We start from the raw sequence: 22,681 nt of genomic DNA, 5'->3' as shown, positions 1-22,681 counted from the left end.
TACACAAAAAGGTTTCTTTTGGTTCCTACTCTTGAGCAGCCAACATACAGTTGCCCATGCGAGAAGCAGGGCTCTTCCAAGAGAAGACCAGCTACAGAGAGGGTTTGACCATGAGATTTGTTAATGGACATGGCAAAGCTGACACGAAGGGGGAATTGCAGTCTTCTGAATGTAAATGAAATTTCTGCTCCTGATGGAGTAAGAGGAAATCTTGGAATAAAGACGTCATCACCTTTTCCACACCCAGAAAGAATGATCGCCTTGATAACGTGTGACATCATTTTCTTTATCACCAGTCGTGTTCCATTGCAAAGTCTTGGTGGTTCCAGATTGCGGAGTAGCATTACAGGAGTTCCAACTGTAAGTGCTAATATGTGTGGAGGTAGTCCAGGAGGCTCCAGTGAATTGAGAAATTCAGGAGGATAGTTCACAACTTCATTTATATCTGGAATTGTATCAACAGACTTGTAAGTGTGTATAGTGCCGAGAAGAGAATGCATTAGCTGTTGATTAATTTTGTTAACAGCGACGTTTTTTTTAGCTAATAATGCTCTTTCACACAGCCAATTGTGATTTTGGTAGTTTTGTGTGATGTTGGGAAAGACTTTGTTTTTGAGATCATCTACAGAATTAACAATAGAGGAAAATGACCACACTTCCATTTGTCCTGCAGTACCGAGAGTTTTTAGGGCCTGGAAAGACATTGGCCCTCTGACCTCATGCAGTAGTAGACGAAGGTAAGAAGCACTCTTGTTGAGTGGGATGCATTGTGTATACTTGCCCAAGGCAAGTGTGAAACTTAATGCCAGGGTATCCATGAACATTTTGGCCTGCTTTCCGTGGGGCCCATTTTTTTTCCATTCCAAGTGTAGTACGTTGGAATCTGTGGATACAGCAAGGTTTGAGCGAATGAATCCACTTGACAAAGCTTGAAGAATGCAGTGAGTGTGCTATCCCTTGGTTCCTCTGCCAACAGAGAAGCATTAGCATCGGTGAAGTACACTCTTTGACCATTTTCCAGGTGCACTACAAGCTGTTGAATGGCGGGGTGTCGGTGAATTGGAAAGCCAAAGATGCGCCAGAAAGCCTCGTTGCTACTTATGTACCGTCCCACCTGATAATGCGTCACCTCATCCTGGCAGTATTCTTGTTGAAGTCCAAACATTGCAGCGTCAGAACCCTTGTTTACATATTTGCAAACGTACTTGATAGATTTAACAGAGTTGCAAAACTCAACATTGATGTGGGCATTGAAAGTCTTTGACAGGAGTGGGCAGTATGGAACAAGCCATCTATTATCAACATCGTGCTGTCCGATAGTTGCTGTGAAACCTCCGTCTTCTGGTTTTCTGCGTCTGTATGATGGATACCCATCAGCACCTGTCTGAGTTTCTTGTAGGAACCTCCTTGGAAATCTTTTTGAACATATGCTGTCCTTCAAGCATGGTGTGTTTATGTTGAATCCACGCCCACGTGGACCATGTACCATGTTTGCTTTAACTATTTCGTATAGTTCTTTGTCTAAAGCTGGATCAGGAAGCTCTGCAGAGATTATCTTGTCGATGTCATTGGAATTGATCTTCGCTGAGAGCCAAAGCAGGATATGAGCATGTGGAAGGCCACTTTTTTGCCACTCGATTGTGTACATGTCACATTGTATGGGCCCAAAGACTTGCCCTTTTTGTATGAGCTCTATGAAAGAGATTAACTTCAGATGGAAAACTCGGGCGTTGAGATTCCGGTTCGAATGTAAGGCAGGTTTGAAAGTGTTCCCAACAGTTATTAGTTGTAGTGGTAGAGTGTTTATGCCGAATATGTACGTATGCAAGTATATATATGTATGTATGCCTGTATATATGTACAAAATCCACTGAGAAGGCTTTTGTTGGTCTGAAGCTACAGCAGAAGACACATGCCAAGTCACCACACAGTGGGACTGAACCCAGGACCATGTGTTTGGAACATAGTTTGTTACCACACAGCCACACCTGCCCCTATGTATGTGTGTGTGCGTATGTGTGTATGGGTAGATATATTATGCATGTATATATGTGTATATATATATGTGTACATATTACATGTACATCTATATATATACATCTACACATAAAATACAAAACACAAAGTTATATCTTGATATCGCTAGTGATAACAATACTCAAAATATATAACAGACTGGAATTGTAGGCCCGTCTCTTGCAATTTCAATCAATTGGATCTTGTCCTCCCTCTTGTATAGAAGTGTACGGCTGCAGCGAAATTCATTTTTGGACTTTCTTCTATCGAAGGCATTTAAACAAAAATGCTTCCATAAAGACGGTGAAAATATTGTCAATTTCCCCAAACAGGGACACAATTTAATTTTTAAACAATAACCAAAGCCCCTTCTCTGAAAGGGGGAGGGTTACGGTTTACAATTATTTAACAAATGCAACACAACAACGTTTCCCTGACGAGGAACCAACAAACGTGATTACAATAGCCAAACAGTAATAATAATAACAAACCTTTTTAATTTATCCCCATTTACGTGAAACCACTTATTCAAGTTCAAGTCATTGATGCAATTTTATACGAATTGCTAATACACACAGACACACACACACACACACACACACACACACACACACATAAGGGTGAAAAATTGAATATTAATTTGATTAATATGAATTGAAAACCAGTGGTGTAGCATATAAGACCATAGCGGATCTTCTTCTAGCAAAATGGATGACCATTGTTAATGGTTCATCCCTGTTATATAATACTTTCACTTTAATAGTTTCAGTAATAAAGTGAAAGTGTCTGCATTACAGAAGAGAGATGTTTTTGTTTCACTTTTAACACGTAATACTGAAACAGTGAAGATATGATATTGCTGTGGGGTCGCCCTAGGGAAACAGTTAAGATTTTTTTGCCGATGACACTCCCCGGACCTTAAGTAAGGCATGTGTAAAATTTGAATGAAATTGGTTGTATAGTTCTCAAGTTTTAGGGAAACAGACAGACATTCTCAGTTTTATATATATAGAGAGAGATAATATGATATAATATAGTATAATATAATATAATATATATATAATGTTCTTCCTTGAGGTAAGACAAATATTTCATGTTTGTTGCACACACACGTCTTTACTAGTACATACGAAGTGAAGCTTTACAATAGTGTCATATTTGTATCGATTGCTATTTTCCAGTAAATATTGGTGCCTTGTTGCACTACTCATCTCTTTTTATATGTATACTTCTACCCTTATGAGGCTTTATTTTACTGGAAAGTAATACATTTGTATTGCAATATTATTTTTCATTGTTCTCATTCTATTAATGGCACGGCATTCAGGTGAGTATACTGGCATTGATGTGGCAACATGTGAAATATTGTCTAGGTAAATACAGCTGATGAAGACTGATCAAATTTATGTTGTCAAACGTATTTGAAGAGTCAGAAACCGGTCCTGCATTATCCGATTCTGGGTTGTCCATTTATCGAATGTTCTTCCCAGAGGTAAGACAAATTTTTTATGTTTGTTGCACACACACGTCTTTGCTAGTATATACGCAGTGAAGCTGTACAATAGTGTCATATTTGTCTTGATTGCTATTTTTGTGCTCGTGTGCATGTGAGCATGTATGTATAAATTATTTTTGGCGAATATGTAGGTGTGCGTGCACGCATGTGTATGTATGGACTAGCACACATTTGCATTCACCTTGAGCATATTTACTCCTTTACTTTTTATTCTTATTGCTTATTTTTTACACATTTTTCTGTATTTTTGGCTTTAGCCCTGTTTTTTCTTGTGCAGGTGCGTATATAAACATGTTTGAACCTTTTTGTGTGCGTGTGTTTGTGTGCGAGTATGCGGGTATGTATATATATTTTGGCGAATGTGTGGGTGAATGAGTATATACATATAGGTACATGTATGTGGGTGTGCAGGTGCGCATGTGTATGTATGGACATGCACACTTACACAAATGTTATGGACATTTTTACTCCCTTACCTTTACTCCCTCCCCTTACTTAGTGGTCATTCTAATAGCTCTTTTGTCTTAATAACGGTCACTCACACAGTAATTTCCCTTTGTTTAACGGTCATTTTCATAGCATTTTTCGATGGCTTGATAACTGTAGAGATGCCAGTATGGATTTACGCCCCAACATCCAAAACTCGGGATTTTTATCATGTCTACTGAATAACTGTCGCATATAATATTTACAGATATATATATAAATAGGACAGCCATTGTCAAAAGCTATGCCGATGACAAAATTTTCATAGGCAATAAAAAAAACCAAGAGGATGTCTCAAGCTTACAGCGCCACATAAGCTGAATATACAAGAGGGTCAAAATAAACAACATGCAGTTTGATGCTGGAATATTTGAAGCACTGCACTATCAACTCAGTATAAATACTGTACCATCTACATTTACCGGACCCGAAGGCACTACACTCCCAGAGTCACAGAAAAATTTGGGGATCAGTATGTGCAATGATGCATCATTTTTGTTGCATATAAGCATGATGGCAGCAAGGTGCAAACAACTGGCAGGATAGATACTGAGGTCCTTCAAGACAAGAGACCAAGAAACTATGTTGACCCTGTGAAGAACCTTTGTTCTCGGCCACCTGGACTACTGTTCCCAGTAATGGTTACCACATAGTGCCAAACTAACAGCAGAGCTTGAAGCAGTCCAAAGATTAAAAAGATTAAAACAGTGCAGTGGATGAACTATAGGGATAGGCTGAGAAAACTACAGCTCTACTCCCTGGAGCAAAGGTGTGACAGATATGCAATGATATACATACGGAAAATCCTAGATGGGCTAGTACCTAACTTTAGCACTGAGTGTTATACAAATGCCAAAACTGGCCGCCATTGTATTGTACCAAAGGTACCATTCACTCCATCTAAATTCAGGACCACGTACTGCAGTAGTCTAGGTTTCAAACATCCACAGCACTTCAATGCTTGAGAAATTTGCATAGGGTGAGGTGGATGTCTTCAAAAGGAAACTGGACATCCTCCTCTCCACAATGCCGGATGAACCAACAACCCGACATGAGATATAGAAAAGGGCAGCAGAATCAAACTCAATTATACACCAAATGATGTACCAACAGATGGGAAAATGGAGTGGTGATGTGAAACACCCAGACTGAGGAAGTCAGAACGAACATGGTGGTGCCCCAGGCATGGCTGCATGGCTGAAACAAGTAAAAGAATAAAATAATCAAAGAATATATATATCCTAAGGATCCTCTTCCAGAAAAGTGAATAAAATGAAGGAAATGTTTTACTTTTGTATCCTGTGTAGATAACGTAAGATGTTAGCTAAATAAAATTTCAGTGAGATGCAATTTCAGCTGTCTCACTGTCAAATTTTTTTTTAAATGGTCAAATGAGTCTTTGTGGATAAATGAGTTTCAGGAACACTGTAAAACAAAATCATAACTAATAAAACAAGTAATAACATAATGAAGGAATTGAAACAGAGAAAGTATGTAAGAAGAGAATAATTAGGTGACAGAAAGCCTCACTGAAAATAAGATTAAAGAGGCTAGATCATATTTACAATAGGTCCAATTAGTAGATATTGTGTTAATAATCTATTCTTAAATACACTTACAGATATTGTATCTGACATCCCTCAATAACCGAGTTAGCATTCATTGATATTTGAGGCAACCAAGAAAAAAAACACTTCCTAGTCAGACATTCAAAAATATAATCATGAAAATGCATTTAAAACAATAAAATACTGTTTAAACAAAGCGCGTGTGTGTGTGTGTGTGTTTGGTGATGGTGGTGGGGAGCATGATCTATAAGTATAGCTATAAAGAAGGCATTAAGTATTGAACTAATTTGTAAGAACCTATTCAAGGAAAAAGGCTCTGTAGCAATAATTAAAAAAGAATTAAGCCTTTGACTAAATCATAAGAACCTCTTGAAAATAATGCATAACTTTTCGGTTTGAAGAGAAAAACAGCAATAGTAGAGTGAAAAAAAACCCCAAAAAAAAGAATGAATAAACTAAATTTTTTAATCACATAAGCTTTATGTTGATGGATAGCTCTCACATGTAGACAAAGGACTGGACTAGAGAATTAGAAGGAGGGTTGCTTTAATCAAACCTCATTATAACAGACATCATCCAGTTTGGGTCATTTCAGAGGCAATCTATTAAAACACTCATTTTTTTTTTTTTGTTTAAACATTGAATATTGGATTTGTCAGAATGTTGTATTGATTAAGATTAGGAAAATAAAGTCACTGTACAGAAAACAGAATACATTTAATACAATATCGCCATGTTGTGATAATGTGTCTAATAAGTAAAAGCTCTTTTAATGATTATATTAAAATGTCTGCCTAGGAAAAAATGTAAATAGACCACAAAATCTAAATTAGATGTTTCACAAAGTATAATTTATATAATTTGCTATTATGCAATTCTGAATCCAAATTGCATTGAAAAGTAACAAAGTATCTTCTCTCAAGATTTGCTTTGTGTTTAGAAAATAACGACTCAAACAAAGGTTGATGACTATTCTTATATAGTGATCTGATTGAGTTTCTCAGTGTTCATTTAAACAACAGCACACACATAGTCTGGTTGCATTGAAAGTAATTTCATGACCTATTTCTCAGTTAAATTTCACAATAAGTTACTCTCTTGTAGTAAAACTTGATCCATGAATATAAGATATATATGACCTTGCCTAGACAGAATCACTCAGAAAAATGCTGGATCAGAAAGCTTTACTTCTGCAAAGGAGCCAGTTTGGTCTCTCTGGTGTCAAGGAGGTCATCAACTGGAGAAGGTTATGTCAATTTGGTAACCAGCAGTAAACAAATTATCAAAAAACTGGTGCTAAATCTTGGAGGCGGATGTCATTTCCACTCAAGAACAATCCAAATAAACCCAGAAAAAACATAAAATGTAATCTGAATTGCCTTGATATTAGTACTGCTTGGCATAATTCTGAATATTAGAATTGTAAACTTTTGAAGAGTAGTAGCAAAGGTAGTAAAGAATATTAGTTAAATAACTGTGAGATAGCCTACTTACTTTATAATTGACAATATTATCATGATAAAGACAGCAAGTGGCAAAAAATGGTTATATAGTTTTTAGTTACATCCCTTTACATTCAAAATTAAAATCCAACTACTAACAACTTTACCTTTTTATTCTTCCATGGTTGGAGAAATAATGGGCTTATTTAAGTCAACTATACCCCTCATACAAATTTTGTGGCTTTGTATAAATATTAGAAATTAATGATATTATTACAGTAAGATTAAAAATAGCAAAAGCTTTGATGTTAACTGAAGTAAGACATTTAAAGAACAGATAAATGAAGAAAAATTTAGGTAAGACTGCCGAGTTCATTAGTATGTGATATAACCAAAACAATACTGAAATTGTATTTGTTAAATGTTTTTTGAGAAACATATACTTGCTTATAAACCACATCTGTTTCTGTGTCAAATTAAAGTAATTAATGAAAAAATAAGCTGACATAGTTTGTGAATCATGATATTGTAAGAGAGTAGGCAAGTTCTTAATATTTCAACACTATACAGATATGTGTTGAGTAATTTCCTTTTTAAGTCTTATAAAACCTACAAATGAAGATTAGCTCTTTGAAACATATTTATATCAAAGTAGTCTGCATTATATTCCGGATTAAGGTTCAAAAGGAAACTTGTCTAAAAGGAATGAGTAGAAAATGAAAGATTCCTTTGTCAGTGTCAGCTTCTAAACAGAATTAGCAAATGGACTAACAAATAGAAACTCATATATAATAAATGACACAGCAACTGAATGCAAATTAGCAACCAGGTATGGAAATGCCACTTTGAGAGATTACAAAGCAAGAAATGGTGCTTAAGTAGAAAAGTGTTCATGTCTTACCTACACAATCCAAAAAGAATAAAAGAACTATAATACTGTACATCTAATATTGCTACTTTAAAATGATGCTTGATGTTATTTCTAGATGAAAGCAAATTATTCACTTATTAACTATGATTCCATTTCAACATTGAACAATTATCGAATCCCTGATCAGGAATAACTGAGATGATGAAAATGCCAGGATGAGTTCTTGCCACATCAAGCAAAAACTTAGTTAATCAGATTGTGTAGGAAAAAAATTATCCATGATAACTAACAGAACAGAAAAGGCCATAGCAAAGTTGAACAAGATACAGTTTGATTATGCACCTAGATGTTATATTTTTGATGTAACATTGGGGAATGTTTTTTGCTTTTTGATGTCATCCAAGCAATGAGTTAGATATGAAGGACTGGTTTGTTCAATGCATGAAAAAAGCTTAAAATAGTGCTAAGCAGTAAGCTCAATGAACATTAAAGCAGAATTATTATACAACAATGTTCTGCTCTTAGCTCTCTTCCTTCTGATTCCTGTAGCAAACTCAAAGTTCAAGATTAAATATCTCTAAAGTACCTAGTTAATATTGTCTTATGACAAAACAAACTAGAGTTTTGATGACAGGCTAAGGATTACTCAGATTAAAACTTTTGAAGAAAAGAAATGCTAAGTTATAACATTTATGTCTTTACTGATCTCACTGAAAGCTTACCCACTCTCCTTACAAATTAACACTACTGTTACACGACATGAATGACCAGCATTAACAACAAGATGTCATAAACAAAAATAAAAACTACTGTATTGAACACAAATCAACCAAATCACAACAGATCTAAGCACAGATATCAAGTACGGTTTCCTTGGATATAATCAGAAATATTGAAGTCCTGTCCTAAAATTAAGTTATTAATTATAAAATTGGTGTTTGATGAAAATATTTTCAATTTCATTTTAGGCTGTTTTATTCGCCTGACACCATGAAGAAATAAGTTCAAGTGGTAATGTTTTATATATGAGAACTTTTCTAGCAAACATCCTGGCCTACTTCATTTTTTGTTGGTATTTCAAAGCTTTATAAGTCCACATTTCTAATATATGCATCATACAAATCTAAACAGAGTTGGGAGTCAATCATTATTGAATGAATTATATTGTTTTATGCTCCAAATTTCTGTATTTTCTACACTCATCATTCTTAATGTAGACAACAGAAGCCATATGTAACTTTTCAAACTTTAAAACTAAAGCCAGAAAGACAAAACACAAGATATAGCTAATTAGTACAAGTAAACAGATCATATCAATTTTGACTAGGGTAACAATATATTCTACACTATGATATTTTGACAGATATTTATTAGAACTGTTTTTCAACATAATGGAAGAGAATGAACTGAATTCTATGGGAACTTTTAAATGCAAATGATCTGGTTCTCATTAAAGAATCAAAGAACTACAGAAGGAATCTGAAGTTTAATATAATTGAGTCAAGGAGATATATGTGTAAAATAGCTATAACAAAAATGAACATCTTTAATAATAGCTATAACTAATAAAATAAGCACTAAATAGATTAAGCATTAACAGTGTGCCTATGTCAGTTAAACTCATCATCCTTGAAATTAAAATTTATACTAGAATAAAACATTCTAAGTGATTCATATATTTAATAAATTCTTCCCAAACTTACTTTCTCCATCCTATGAGAGGTTTCTGTCTTTCTATTTCAGTTTGAAAAAGAAGAGACAAAGAAGCCAAACTCCAAGCAAGCATCAAAAGAATTCCTGCAATGAGGATCCGTATAGGTGCAATGGTGAAAGACATCACTCCAATCTGAAATAGAATTAGAAAGTGTAAATACCATGAATAAACTACTATCAATATTCTGATAAACAAAATAAAAACAATTTTTACAGGTGTGGCTGTGTGGTAAGAAGTTTGTTTCTCAGTCACATAGTTCCAGGTTTAGTCTAACTAAAAGACACTCTGGACAAGTAGCTTGTACTATTGCTTTGGACCAACCAAAGCTTTGTGAGTAGATTTGGTAGATGGAAACTGTAAGCTGCCTATCATATATATCACCATCATTGTTTAATGTCCACCTTCCATGCTGGCATGGGCTGGATAGTTTGGCATGAAGCTGTCTAGATTCCAATTGTCTGTTGTGGCGTGGTTACTACAGCTGGATGCCCTTCCTAATGCCAACTAATTAATTAACAGTGTGCTGAGTGCTTTTCACATGCCACTGGTGTGGGGGCATTTATGCAGCACTAGCACATGTGCTTTCTATGTGGCACCTGGAAGGACAAGCCTGTATATGTGGAAGACAACAATGATTTTACTTAGCTTGTCTTATCAAGTACAGCAAATTGCCACATCTCCAGGTCCCTTGTCATTTCCAGTGAGGCTCAGCATCCGAGGATCCTTTCTCACAATGTTGTCCCACATCTTCCTGGGTCTACTCCTTCCACAGGTATCCTCAGCAACTAGAACTTGGCACTTCTTTATGCAGCTGTCCTCATATATGTGTGTGTGTGTGTGTGTGTGTGTGTGTGTATGGATCTATGTTAGTGTGTGTTTGTCCCCCAAAGTCACTTGACAACCGGTGTTGGTTTGTTTATGTCCCCATAACTTAGTGACACAGCAAAGGAGAACAATAGAATAAGTCCCAGGCTTAAAATGAAAAATAAGTAGTGCAACTTGACAACAGAGAGGGGTCAAACAATTAATTCATCGTATAATAAACAATTACTAAATAACATATGCTATAATTCAGGATGTTTTAAATTAGTCAGGGTATTTTCAACTACAACAAGTCCCAATGAGATTTGAAAAACAATGCAAATTATGGATGGAAACTCAAATTATCTTATTTATTAATTCCTAAATTAATTTATTTATAAAAAGAGAGGGGGTGGATTTCAACTTGACAAAAAAGAATTATTCCAAGGAATTTTAACAATAAAATGTTTGGCACTGTGAGATGAGCTTAGTTCTGTGTGTGTGTGTATGTGCATGTGTGCAGGAAAGAAAAAGAGAGAGGGGGAGAGGGAGGGGTATTAAAAAATAGATTTTTTAAATTTAGAAATTGAAATTTGAATTTGGGTTCAAATGAATAAAAATAATTTGTCCTTTATTATTTTTTTATTTTAATTCAAATTCTTCCTTATCTGCTTTATTAAGCTCATGAAATCATTTTAGTTTTGTAACTTAAAAAACTAAAACAGAAATAAAGTGGAAAAATCTTTAAAAAAGATATAACTAATTAAATTTTCTTGACCAATATCAGTAGCAGAATGGAAATCTAAAGCACTTTACTCTCCCTCCCTATATACACAACTACTGCATTTATAGAAACTACAAGTCACATACACATACACGCACAATTCTGGAAGCTGACATTTTGTTGACTATACAGCTTTGGCATCTTTGAGAAGTCAAATTCAAGTGTAAATTACTTCCAATCTATTCAAATCTATTTCAACTTTGTATAATATTTACTTCAGCACTTTATAAATTAGTCTGTTCACAAAGGTCAGACAAAACTAAGTTCAGGTTGCACATTTCCAGCATTACCCTGTAAAAATGTTTGTCTGATTTCATACTTTGATTTTATGCCAGTAAGAGCAGATCTTATACTGTTAATAACTAATAATGAAGGTTGACTTCCTAAATAACTCTTGTTACTTAATTAGTAGCGCAATAGATGAAAGAAAAAAAAAATCAAGAGAATTATTTCAAACTAGGAAGAAAAAGAATTATCGTAAAATGTGACATATAAGTCATCTTTTTAATCTAAAAATATCAAGGACCCAACTTACTGAGTGAGGTAAACATGTGGAGCAGATATAACAACTACTATGCACACTCTCACTCCAGCAAGTTACCACATATTTTCATTTAAAGCTTGAATTCAGTGAACTTAAATTATTTAACACTAGATTAACAGTGGTATAAGATAATAAAAAGCAGTATATATCTACAAAAAGCACTTGCTGTTTTCAACTATAGCACAATAATGAATTCATGACAGCACAATAATGACTGATGGGTGTCACAGAAAATATTATTTACTATGACATTGAGTTAATGAACAAGAATCATGTTTCATATATGGTTGATGTAGCATAATTTTGACCTATAGAGAAAAATAATATATAATAAATTGGAGCTATAGCAAATTGATGATAAATAATTATTTCTAATTTTGGCATAAGGTTAGCAATTTTAAGGGAAGGAGTTCTTCGAGTAGATTAATACCAGTGCTCAGCTGGTACTTATTTTTATTGACCCCAAAAGAATGAAAGGCAAAGTCTACCTCGGTAGTATTTGAACCTAGTACTTAAAGAAGGATAAAATGTCGCTAAGATTTTTATCCCGCATGCTAACAATTCTGCCAGCTTGCTGACTTAGTTTAATGATAAATAACAGCAGTGTATTAAATGTAAACACCAACATTATGGCATTCTTTTGAACAGCTTTAAAAACACTTGATGCTAATTGAAATTAAACTTAACAAGTGCTGAAATTCTAAAACCATAACTCAGAAATATTTAACAAATTTTAATTCCAAGGTTAATTATGCTTTTAAAAAAAAAGATATATTTTATTGATAATAAATAAAATGAAAAATTAAATTTTTAAAATCCTCCAAAATATAGTCATCAATATTGCTCATCTGGTGTAACGAAATCAGCATATGGATCTTAATCCCTGGAAGTTTCTATTTCTTTGGAAATCATCGTTACTCTCCTCTTCATCATTTTCTTTTCACAACAAACTGTCTTCTCCTATATTAATTGTCTTTCAAATGCCACATTTTAAAAAACGATTTGATGACAGTTTCAACATGTACACCAGCTGAAAATTGTATCTCAAAAACCAAACATCTAATAGTGAAGCACACATATTACATTCTTCATGAATGGTTTTTCTCTCTTAACCAACTACTTGTTCCCCTCCACATGAATACTGTTTTTAAAAGGTATATTTGAGAAGCTAAAACAAATATTAATCTCATGAAAATTACTGCAGTTATAGTATTGCTTCATTATAGTTGCTTTTTGACATTGCTTCATAAGTGGAATCCAAACATTGTCCCAAAGCAACAAGCTTTTCCCTTTGTTAAACCACATTTTCAATTTATAAATGTACCCCAGCTTCATCCATTCTTATAAATATGAACAAAAACACCTGGAAAAAACTTGATATATAGCAAAGCTTTTCATTTATGATAAACTTTGGCAATTTAGAGAAATTCAGTGAATATTTAAGTCAATGATAAAGTCTCTTACCACTAAGTATACAGATAAGTATCACAGAAAGAATAGAAGTGCTCACTGTTTCTTTTGAAAATTTAAAAACCTGAAAGAAAGGTCATCTAAAAACATGAGGAAAAGAACACTTAAAAGGGAAGTGTCATTCATCTTACACTAGAAGTAAATAGTATAACAGGTTGGACAATGAGTGCAATTGTAGAACATTTGTGCATAATTTGTTCACCCTGATAAGATGCAGATGCACAGGAAGGGACTCTTTTAAAACTTTGCTTCAGAATTCAAAATTCCACTCTAACTTTTCTAGCAGAAACTAATGCATGATTTTCAACTTGAAGAACAGATTCATAGGCCTGAGAATTTTGCATGCCTATTTCCAAAGCCTGATTTATGATTGAAGGCAGGGTTAAGAGTTTTGTTTTCCTAGCAGAAGAAATTTCTACATTCAATGAATCACAAATATATTTTTCAGTATGTATCAGCCATGATGCTTTTAATGTTACAGTCTGAGTTTCTGAACAGACTCAACAGACTTCAAGGTCGATTATTTATTATTAGTGAGCTGATGTTGTGCTACAACTTCTGTGGCAGGCTGAATGAAAGTATCTTTAAAAATAGTTCAAGTATCATAACAGGTAGTGCAATAATTTCAAAATTTTCTGTTGAAACAGGAATTTACTAGGATTGTCAGAGAAGAGTCACTAGCTCCTTTGGCTGCATAACACATAAAGAGAAATGGTTAATACCTTTAAGGTGCGTTAAAACTTAGAAGATGGGGTGCTATCACATTCTATCCTGATGATTGTACCATTTAGTAAATCAAACTGAAATCTGAATAACCCAAGATAAATGTTAACTTAAATTTAGCTTTAATTCACTAAAGGTCCCATTGGCATCTAAAGGCAGAATTGCAGAGACAGAGAGAGTAGTATACAGGAGTATCTATAGCACCAATAACAAGTGGTAATTGTAAAATCTAGTTGCAATCCAATAACCATTACAACATTTACGTAAAAGTATTTCAACAACACATTGCAACCACTAACCTACTATTCTGCTGTTCCTTCCTTTGTCACCTCCCCCATTACACTATCATAACAGTTTGGGCTCTTCTCCTCCTCTTATCTATACTTCCTCAGTCCACACATACACAAACTCCACATTAAACAATTTTCATAATCTTTCCTTCCCAGAAATGCAATCATTTAGAACTTTCCCCATGCCTACAAGTGACCTCACCAATGAAGGAAGCTAATCGTGACATCAGTGCCTGTTCTGATACTGATTCTCTATATATTACTGGTTGAGACATAAGTCACAGCTTCCTCTAGCGGTTGAGTTTCCTTTATTGATGAAACCAAGGAAGGTCGAAATCACATGACCTGGTGGCCTCGGCGCTGGAGTCAGTGAGAATTTATCTCCCTGCTAGTGATATAAACAAGTATGCATTTTGCACCAAAAGACTATATGAGAGTTTCTTTCATGGTATCTACTGCAATAAAATTTGTTCTAACAGAACATCCATATTTATTAATACTATCTCAGTATTAATACTTCTTCTGTTGCTAATATACATAATTTATTAATGAAGAAAGCTTTCAATGACTATAAGCACTGCTCTCCACTTGAGTTAAACACAAAATATTGGGATACTGTGAAAAAATAATTAATCTCTTGCATGCTCAAATGTGAAGGTCAAAATGAGATCAATGGAATCCAAGACTTCTTCTAATCACACAATTGAAGGACTTGAACTTCAAACAAAATACTCAACTGCTCAGTACTGTTACACCTAGGTGAGCTGAATAGTGGAGATTTAAGTATATCAGCCACTGACACTGTGCAACAATTGTGACAGGATATAACCCACTGATAGGATACCAGATAACCATTTAACAGCTGGTTGTCTGGTATCTTATCAAGTGAACCATCAATGGCTCTACTGAAATATTTGAGAAAGAGAAAATATAAGAAAAATATTAATTTGAGATAGTTGCTCACTACTGGAATAACTATTTGTTAGATGTACTTCAACTGAAAAGAATGGATCCTGTTGTCAGACAAGCAGTACTATACTCAGGGACAAAGCAACAGCAACTCTAAGCTTTGAACTTATAACCTAGTTATCAGCATAGCCGGATTAGTTTCAATAGTGTCATGCCATTAGCTATAGTCCTTCTGACATCTTCGACTTCTGCAAGCTTTTTCCACTTGTATCACTTGACAATCCTTCAGCCAGCTGTTATCCTTTATAAACATCATAAGTGTGTGCAAATACAGTATTCTCTTGCATACTGTAGCTGATGCTTTTTATACTCATTTCTGCCCCACCCACACACACATACACACTTTACTCACTGTGCTCCATTATTCGTGTATGCTACTATTCTATATCCAGCAGAGTATACTTAACTTATTTCTTTCTAGTCTTCATATGCCTTTCATCTTCAGAGACCATATCACCGAACCATGAAATACTAGACTTTATACACAAGTATCATACAGCCTGTTCCTTCACATTAGAAAAGCCCTTTGCTGTTAACAGAAGTAATTCCTGACTGGTTACTATGTTTTCACAACACCAACCATCACTGCTGATCATAAGCTATTAAGCTTTTTGAACAATTGAGAAACTCCATTTCTTGGATTTCTCTTTTTACTAGCAACTCACATGCAGCTATTTACTACATTTGAAATACCTCTCTATAAGCCTACCAAAGTTCTCACTGCACAATCTCTGCCACCAATGTTTGCACTGGATACACAGTATAGATTGCTAACTTGTTCTCTTTTGGGATATCAAATATGATGGCTTTCTTATTTTATACTTGTATTCTGTTTCCTTTTATCTTTACTAAATTAATCTTTAGGCCGCTGTTATTTAAATCTTGCTTCCATGTTTGGAGCTTTTCCTTTTATTCTTTTAGTGATTTGCAAGAAGAACTGGATTGCTTTATACATGAATTCCCACAATCAGCTAGTCTGTAATGACCTGGAGAACTATACTAAATAAGAAGGAACTAAAAATCAAGCCTTGGTGGATACTTATTTGCACACTGCATTCTTCACTGAGTTTGTCACTAACCTCTCACTTTGCAAACACTATGCCAGTACAGAATTTACATGACTCTCGTGAGATATTCACAACTACCAGTTTTCTTATCAACCACCCAACTGGTACTCTATTAAAAGTCAACAAATACTATGTGTAATGGTTTACTCTCATAGTTATCTATGAAGACATCCAGGTACAAATCCAAATTGCAACTCATCTAAGCTAGTTTCCTTCAAACCCTAGCTACCTTTGTTTTAATACTCCACTACCACTTAGTCAATAAGATTAATGCTCTTCTAATTCTTTCTAAATTGTCTTCTTTGTTCTTGAAGCAGTTCACAATCATGCTACTATGCAACTCCCCTCAACACAACTTTACTGACTATATAAGCAACTAGGCTAAGGGTTAGGGCAGCGAGCTGGCAGAATCGTTAGCATGCCAGGTGAAATGCTTAGCAGTATTTTGTCTGCTGTTACGTTCTGAGCTCAAATTCTGCTGAAGTCGACTTTGCCTTTCATCCTCTCAGGGTCGATTAAATAATTACCAGTTATGCTCTGGGGTCGATGTAATCGACTTAATCTATTTGTCTGTCTTTGTTTGTCCCCTCTGTGTTTAGCCCCCTGTGAGCAATAAAGAAATATATGAGCAACTAGCACATATCCTACTTTGCCAGATATTTTCAGTATCTCAGTACTATCCTGATACTCCAGCTGCCTTTCATTGCCTTCATATCCATAATAGCTATTTTTACCATTTAGTAATCTCAGGAGGCAAAATGGCTCAGTGGTTAGGGCACATAGAAAGCACCCACTACACTCTCGGAGTGGTTGGCATTAGAAAGGGCAGCCAGCTGTAGAAACACTGCCAGATCAGATTGGGGCCTGGTGCAGCCTCCTGGCTTCCCAGACCCCAGTCAAACCGTCCAACCCATGCCAGCATGAAAACGGACATTAAATGCTGATGATGATGATGATGATGTTTACTTCACAAATGTTTTTATGCATATAAAAAATAATTTTTTTTGAAAATCATTAACAAGTTATTTATTGCAAAATATTGAAAATTTGATTTAGCTACTGAACAGCAATTTATGCTCAATGTAAGCAAAAGCAAAATTACTCATCTTTTGAGCAGGCCACCCAAACATTGTATCTTACATGGGAAACCATAGGATTTGAAATAGATAAGCCATAGATTAAAAGTTTTAAAACTGAACTTATAGACCTAGCCTAAGATTATTTTATGGAGGCGTAATGGCCCAGTGGTAGGGCAGCAGACTTGCAGTCGGAGGATCGCGGTTTCAATTCTCAGACCGGGCATTGTGTGTGTTTATTGAGCAAAAACACCTAAAGCTCCATGAGGCTCCAGCAAAGGATGGTGGCGACCCCTGTTGTACACTTTCGCCTCAACTTTCACTCACTCTTTCTTCATGTTTCTTCACTGCGATGAACTGCCGCCCCGTCCAGTTGGGGGAACACATACACCACAGAAACCGAGAAACTGAGCCCATGAGCCTGGCTAGGCTTGAAAAGGGCACATAAATAAAAAATAAAAAAAAGATTATTTTAGCATATAAATATTTTGGCAAATGGAGCTAATGACAATTTAAACTAAGAAACTATGTACCTATTCCTCACAGTAATGGTTACTTATAGTAAATTTGGTAGTAATGTCTAGTGACCATCATTCAAGAAAAATGAAGACCTGATCAAAGCAGTCTTGTAAAAAACTAATAATATTCATTAATAACTGGATTCAAAGATACTGTTGATTAATCAAAGTGTACTAGCTCCCATAAAAATACAATCACAGATTATATCATGAACTGCTTCATCTCAATCCAAGTAATATAAAAATATCATAACATATTTTGTAATTTCTAGAATAAGCTCCCCAATGATAGGCAATCCCTGAACATATTTGCAATCATTCTTAATCCACATGAATAGGAATGCATGTTAGCATGCTTAAGTAAACATCCACTGGTTTAAACAATTGTTCAGGATCCTGGGATAGTCATGAGAAGAAAGTTAACTACTGGGAATGCAACAGATCTCATAGTAAATTCTCTTATCTCAGTCAATCCCAGTTCTCCGATGAATGTTCAGTATAAGCAAAGGCATCCTGTTTTTATTTTCTTACTTTCTCTTAACACATTCTTAATATAATCAAACCTGACAATATGAATACATCAAACATTCTAATTTCTCAACTATATACAATATTACTTACTACTCTTCTTTACAATAGATAATATCTACTGCTGTAGTTCATCTTTCTGTAAGTTGTTTGAAGTTATATGGACTTGATAGATACTAAGTGGTTTTGTTAAGATCATTATTGAAAGTTGTACAGCTGCTATCACTTTAGTGTTATTAAGTTATCTTTAAGAAGTTCTTCAACTGATAAAGTCATTAAAGTGGCTTACTTATGTTTGTGTAAAAGCTGATTTACATTTTTGTTTTATGTATTTAACAAGATTTTTTGTCTCCCCCCCCTTACCCCTTTTTATTATTTAAACAATATACTTAGGCTTAGCATTTTTCTTTTTATCTTATTTTTTTTCTATGCTTTAAGTTCACAAAGAGAATCAAATGATCTGGAAATAGAAATTCTTTCAGAAAAAAATATGCTGAAAGCTACTGTTTTATTTAATGGGATTAAATTGAGTCTCAAAGAACATCTGACAGAATTTTGAACTCATTGTTGCATTTATTAGGAGTGTGTCACCTCCATGACAATTATTCATAAATGTCAAATTTTACAAACATCACATGCCAAATTCATTATTTTGCAACCTCATATCAATTTGTTTTTAACTGTTCCATGCTGTACAGCACTTTGGTTCATCAACACTCACCATGCATCATGGTTTCTTTGTGCAATTTTGCAGCCTACAAGATGAGAAGTTATTAACCCCTGGATTCAATACACTTCCATTTCTGGAGAAAAGAACATTATGAGTAGCTTCCTAAGATCCTCTCATAGTACAGTGTAGCTAATTGTGAGAAAAAGAGAAACAAGGACAAAATAACCAACCCTGATACTTGACTGGTATTTTATCGACATATGGAGGATGAAAGACAAAACTAACCACAACAGGATTTGAACTCAAAATGCAAAGAGCTGGAACAATTACTAGAAAACATTTGTACATTTTAAGTATTCTGCCAACAACTTTTACTAATCCAGTACAAACACCACATATCATATGATGTATCTTAAGAATGCTTTCCCCTAGTTTTGATTGTCCAATCCTCATTACTTAATCTGTCAACAGTTACTCCTCTCTCCTTCATAAATCTAATCCATAAAGTAATTGATAATAATACAAATACACTAGTTAAGATTGCCATAATTCTGAATATATTCTTAAGTTATTCCAAAGTACTTACAAATATCTCCAACATTACTACAGCTAATAAATTTCAATAAAGCATTAACTACTTGCAGGGCTATTCAAATAACCTTGCAGTTAATGTTTCATGCCTCTTAACTAATTCTCAAAAATCTTTATAATTCTGTTCACTTTTTTCCTGAAGCTATCATTACAATTGCTTGAAGTAAATTTTATACTTTCCAAAACACAGTTCTATTAATTTAGTTCTGTTAATATTTCATCATTATGTAACATAGTGTCTACTTGAGATTTTGCTCCACCCACATATAAACTGATCTTTAATTACAAGTTAGTCTCTCGAGATAGATCAGCTGTTCTTTCAAGGTCACATACTTTTGTAAACATGGAAGTAGGCCCTCACAAAGGTCATTTTCTAAAACTTACCATAACTAACTAGTCTATACCTTTAATACCATAAGCATAAAGCACAACAACTTAGTGTTATGTAGGAAACACATTTCGAAATTATACTATGATTTCACAAATAATCAATGGAAATTCTTAAGAGAAAATATTAGTTTGGTTTAATAGAGCCTTGGGTTTTATAAACAAAGATTTGATTAAATATTTTTTGACATTTTTGTTAACCTTTTTGTTACCAAACTGTCTGAGACTGCCCCTGGTTCTAGGACACAAACATCTTGTTTTAAAGTGATCTAAATTAAAATCTTCCATCAAAATTTCATGCTATTTAAGTTCTAAGTACCAGTATAATAATGACAAAATTATTTTACTAAGTTCTTAATTATTTTTAAAATTAATTGAAACAAAGGGAGTATATTTCAGCAGAAGTAGAGTAATGAAAGGGTTTCTACTTTTGCAGTTATATTAACTTGTTTCATAAGTAAGCAATCTGGAAATTTGATATGAAATTAAATTTTTTATTTTTTTTTATTTTTCAAATAATATTTCAACCATGTGTGATTCTGAAAACCCAATGAAAATTAATTGTATTGAATTTAATTAAATCTACCTTTGAGAATGGCTTTGCTGATAATGATTCTGGTGTTCAGGAGAATAATAAAAAAAAAGTGATGAAATTACATAAAAGATCATTTACTTACTCTTTAAATGTTGATGATATTGCTAATGATATTATTAGTATTGACATTACAGCAGTTGTTAATTGTACTTTTGACAGTATTTAGCTGTCCTTCTAGGTCATAAGTGCAAATCCCATTATGGTTAACTTAACATTTTATCCTTCAAAGGTTGATTAAATAAACGTCAGTAACATAGGTGCCTATTGTCAACAGTTATTAAAACAAGAGTGTGATAAAAGGCACAAGCATAGATGTGTGGTGCTTCCTAAACCACATTTTAGGTTCAGTCCTACTGCATGGCACCTTAGGCCTTCTTTAATTATAATCCTGAGCCAACCAAAGTCTTGTGAGAGGATTTCATAGATGGAAACTGAAAGAAGCCCATATGTGAGAGTGTATACATACATACACACACACATGTTTGTGTCTTTGTGCTTGCCAGACAACACCACCACTGCTTGAGAACCAGTGTTGGTTTCTCTGCTAACTTAGCAGTTCAGCAAAAGAGATTGACAGAATAACCACTAAGCTTTTAAATAAGTATTGGGCAATTTGCCCCAGCATAGCTGCAGATCAATGATAAAGTAAATGATAAAAGATAATGTGCTTGAGCTCAATTAGATGCATCTCTCTCTCTCAAATGTGTGGCCATGTATCAATATACAAAATCATAACTATCTTAAAGTACTGGATGGCAGATTTTGTAAATTACTAATAAAATACTGTATGTTATATAATTGTGTGTGTCCTCTTACATTCTGAGCTCAAATCTGTTAGGATCAACATTGGTTGGCAAATATATAGCAATGTAACGTAGAGTAACTATTTTCCTACACCAACCAATGTACAACCTTGTACAGTTACTTAGTAAAGCTTTCATCATTACTTCGGCAAGCATGGTGAAAACTAATACTGTATTGATGACGTATAAGTATGACCAAAACATGTACTTCAAAATAGTATCAGCCATTAACTAATATTTTTTCCTCACTGCATAATTATTTTTAGTTAATACTAGCTTCACCAACATAATTATTGTTTTCATGTGTATGCAGTGTTGCTTTCAACTGTAAGTTTTTGATGTAGACTATTTCTCTCTAAACCCAACATCTTCCTTCTTACACTGAATTACCATTCTTCTTAAACAAGGAACCATTAACTATATGCCCAAGTCCTTTTTGGTAGATCATAGATTGTTCTCATATAATTGAACTAAGATTTCTATCATCAAATACTTTTCTCACACGCACTCAAGCTCTCTTTCAATTAACATTATAGATCTAGCTGAAATACCTCACATCTCTTTAGACTGAGTTCTTCCATACTATATTGCTATATCTAGATTACAACAAAAATAGAAATCATCTCTTATTACAATATCACTGGTTCTGTTGAGAATGGTTAAGCCATTTATATAATAGAAATTATCTCTCATAACCTTTAGCTATAAGGGATGTTCAATAGTAACTATAACTCTACCATTTAAAAGCTATGTGTTCGTCTCTGCTCTTCTTTTTCTGCAGAAAATTGCAAATGGGGATTAACATTTTTATTTGACAATCTTCTTTAGTAAGTATTTTCATTTACAATAATTTCACTATGGCTACTTTATATAAACAATAGAGCCTATCTATTTACAATGAATCTATTGTTTTTAGAACTCTTTAAACTCTGATCAGATTTGAACTCAGAATGTAAAATGACAGATATAATTGTATGTCATATATCATATGGCATTTTCTTAGTAATTTACCAAATCTGCCACCCAGTACTTTACTGATCACATATTTTGCAAATATCAAAGGAGTGAAATAAATTTTAGGATTTTTACATATCTGTCTGACTACTGAGTTGTATCAGTTATCAACACTAACACATACCCTGCTCATGTGTGCGTGTGTATTATATGTCAAAAGCATGACTGGGAAGACAGTTAGACTATCAAGTATAGTGGTTGAGATGGTGAAAACATTTGACATAGTAGGCCACAAGCT

The 22,681-nt window shown here is 34.2% G+C and overlaps 1 protein-coding gene across 2 annotated transcripts in view; it reads right to left on the bottom strand.

Annotated features, from left to right (window-relative positions):
• LOC115209705 (lysophosphatidylcholine acyltransferase 1) overlaps positions 1-22,681 on the bottom strand; it is a 90,422-nt gene that overhangs the window by 50,882 nt on the left and 16,859 nt on the right. For both annotated transcript variants that reach the window (XM_029778195.2, XM_029778193.2), the window contains exon 2: positions 9,603-9,745. In XM_029778195.2, coding sequence (XP_029634055.1) covers positions 9,603-9,745 — 143 coding nt within the window. The remainder of the gene's footprint in view (positions 1-9,602; positions 9,746-22,681) is intronic.

The sequence above is a fragment of the Octopus sinensis genome, linkage group LG3, assembly GCF_006345805.1.
Source record: "Octopus sinensis linkage group LG3, ASM634580v1, whole genome shotgun sequence".
Lineage (NCBI taxonomy): Eukaryota > Metazoa > Mollusca > Cephalopoda > Octopoda > Octopodidae > Octopus > Octopus sinensis.
This window is presented reverse-complemented; position numbering and strand designations above follow the sequence as displayed.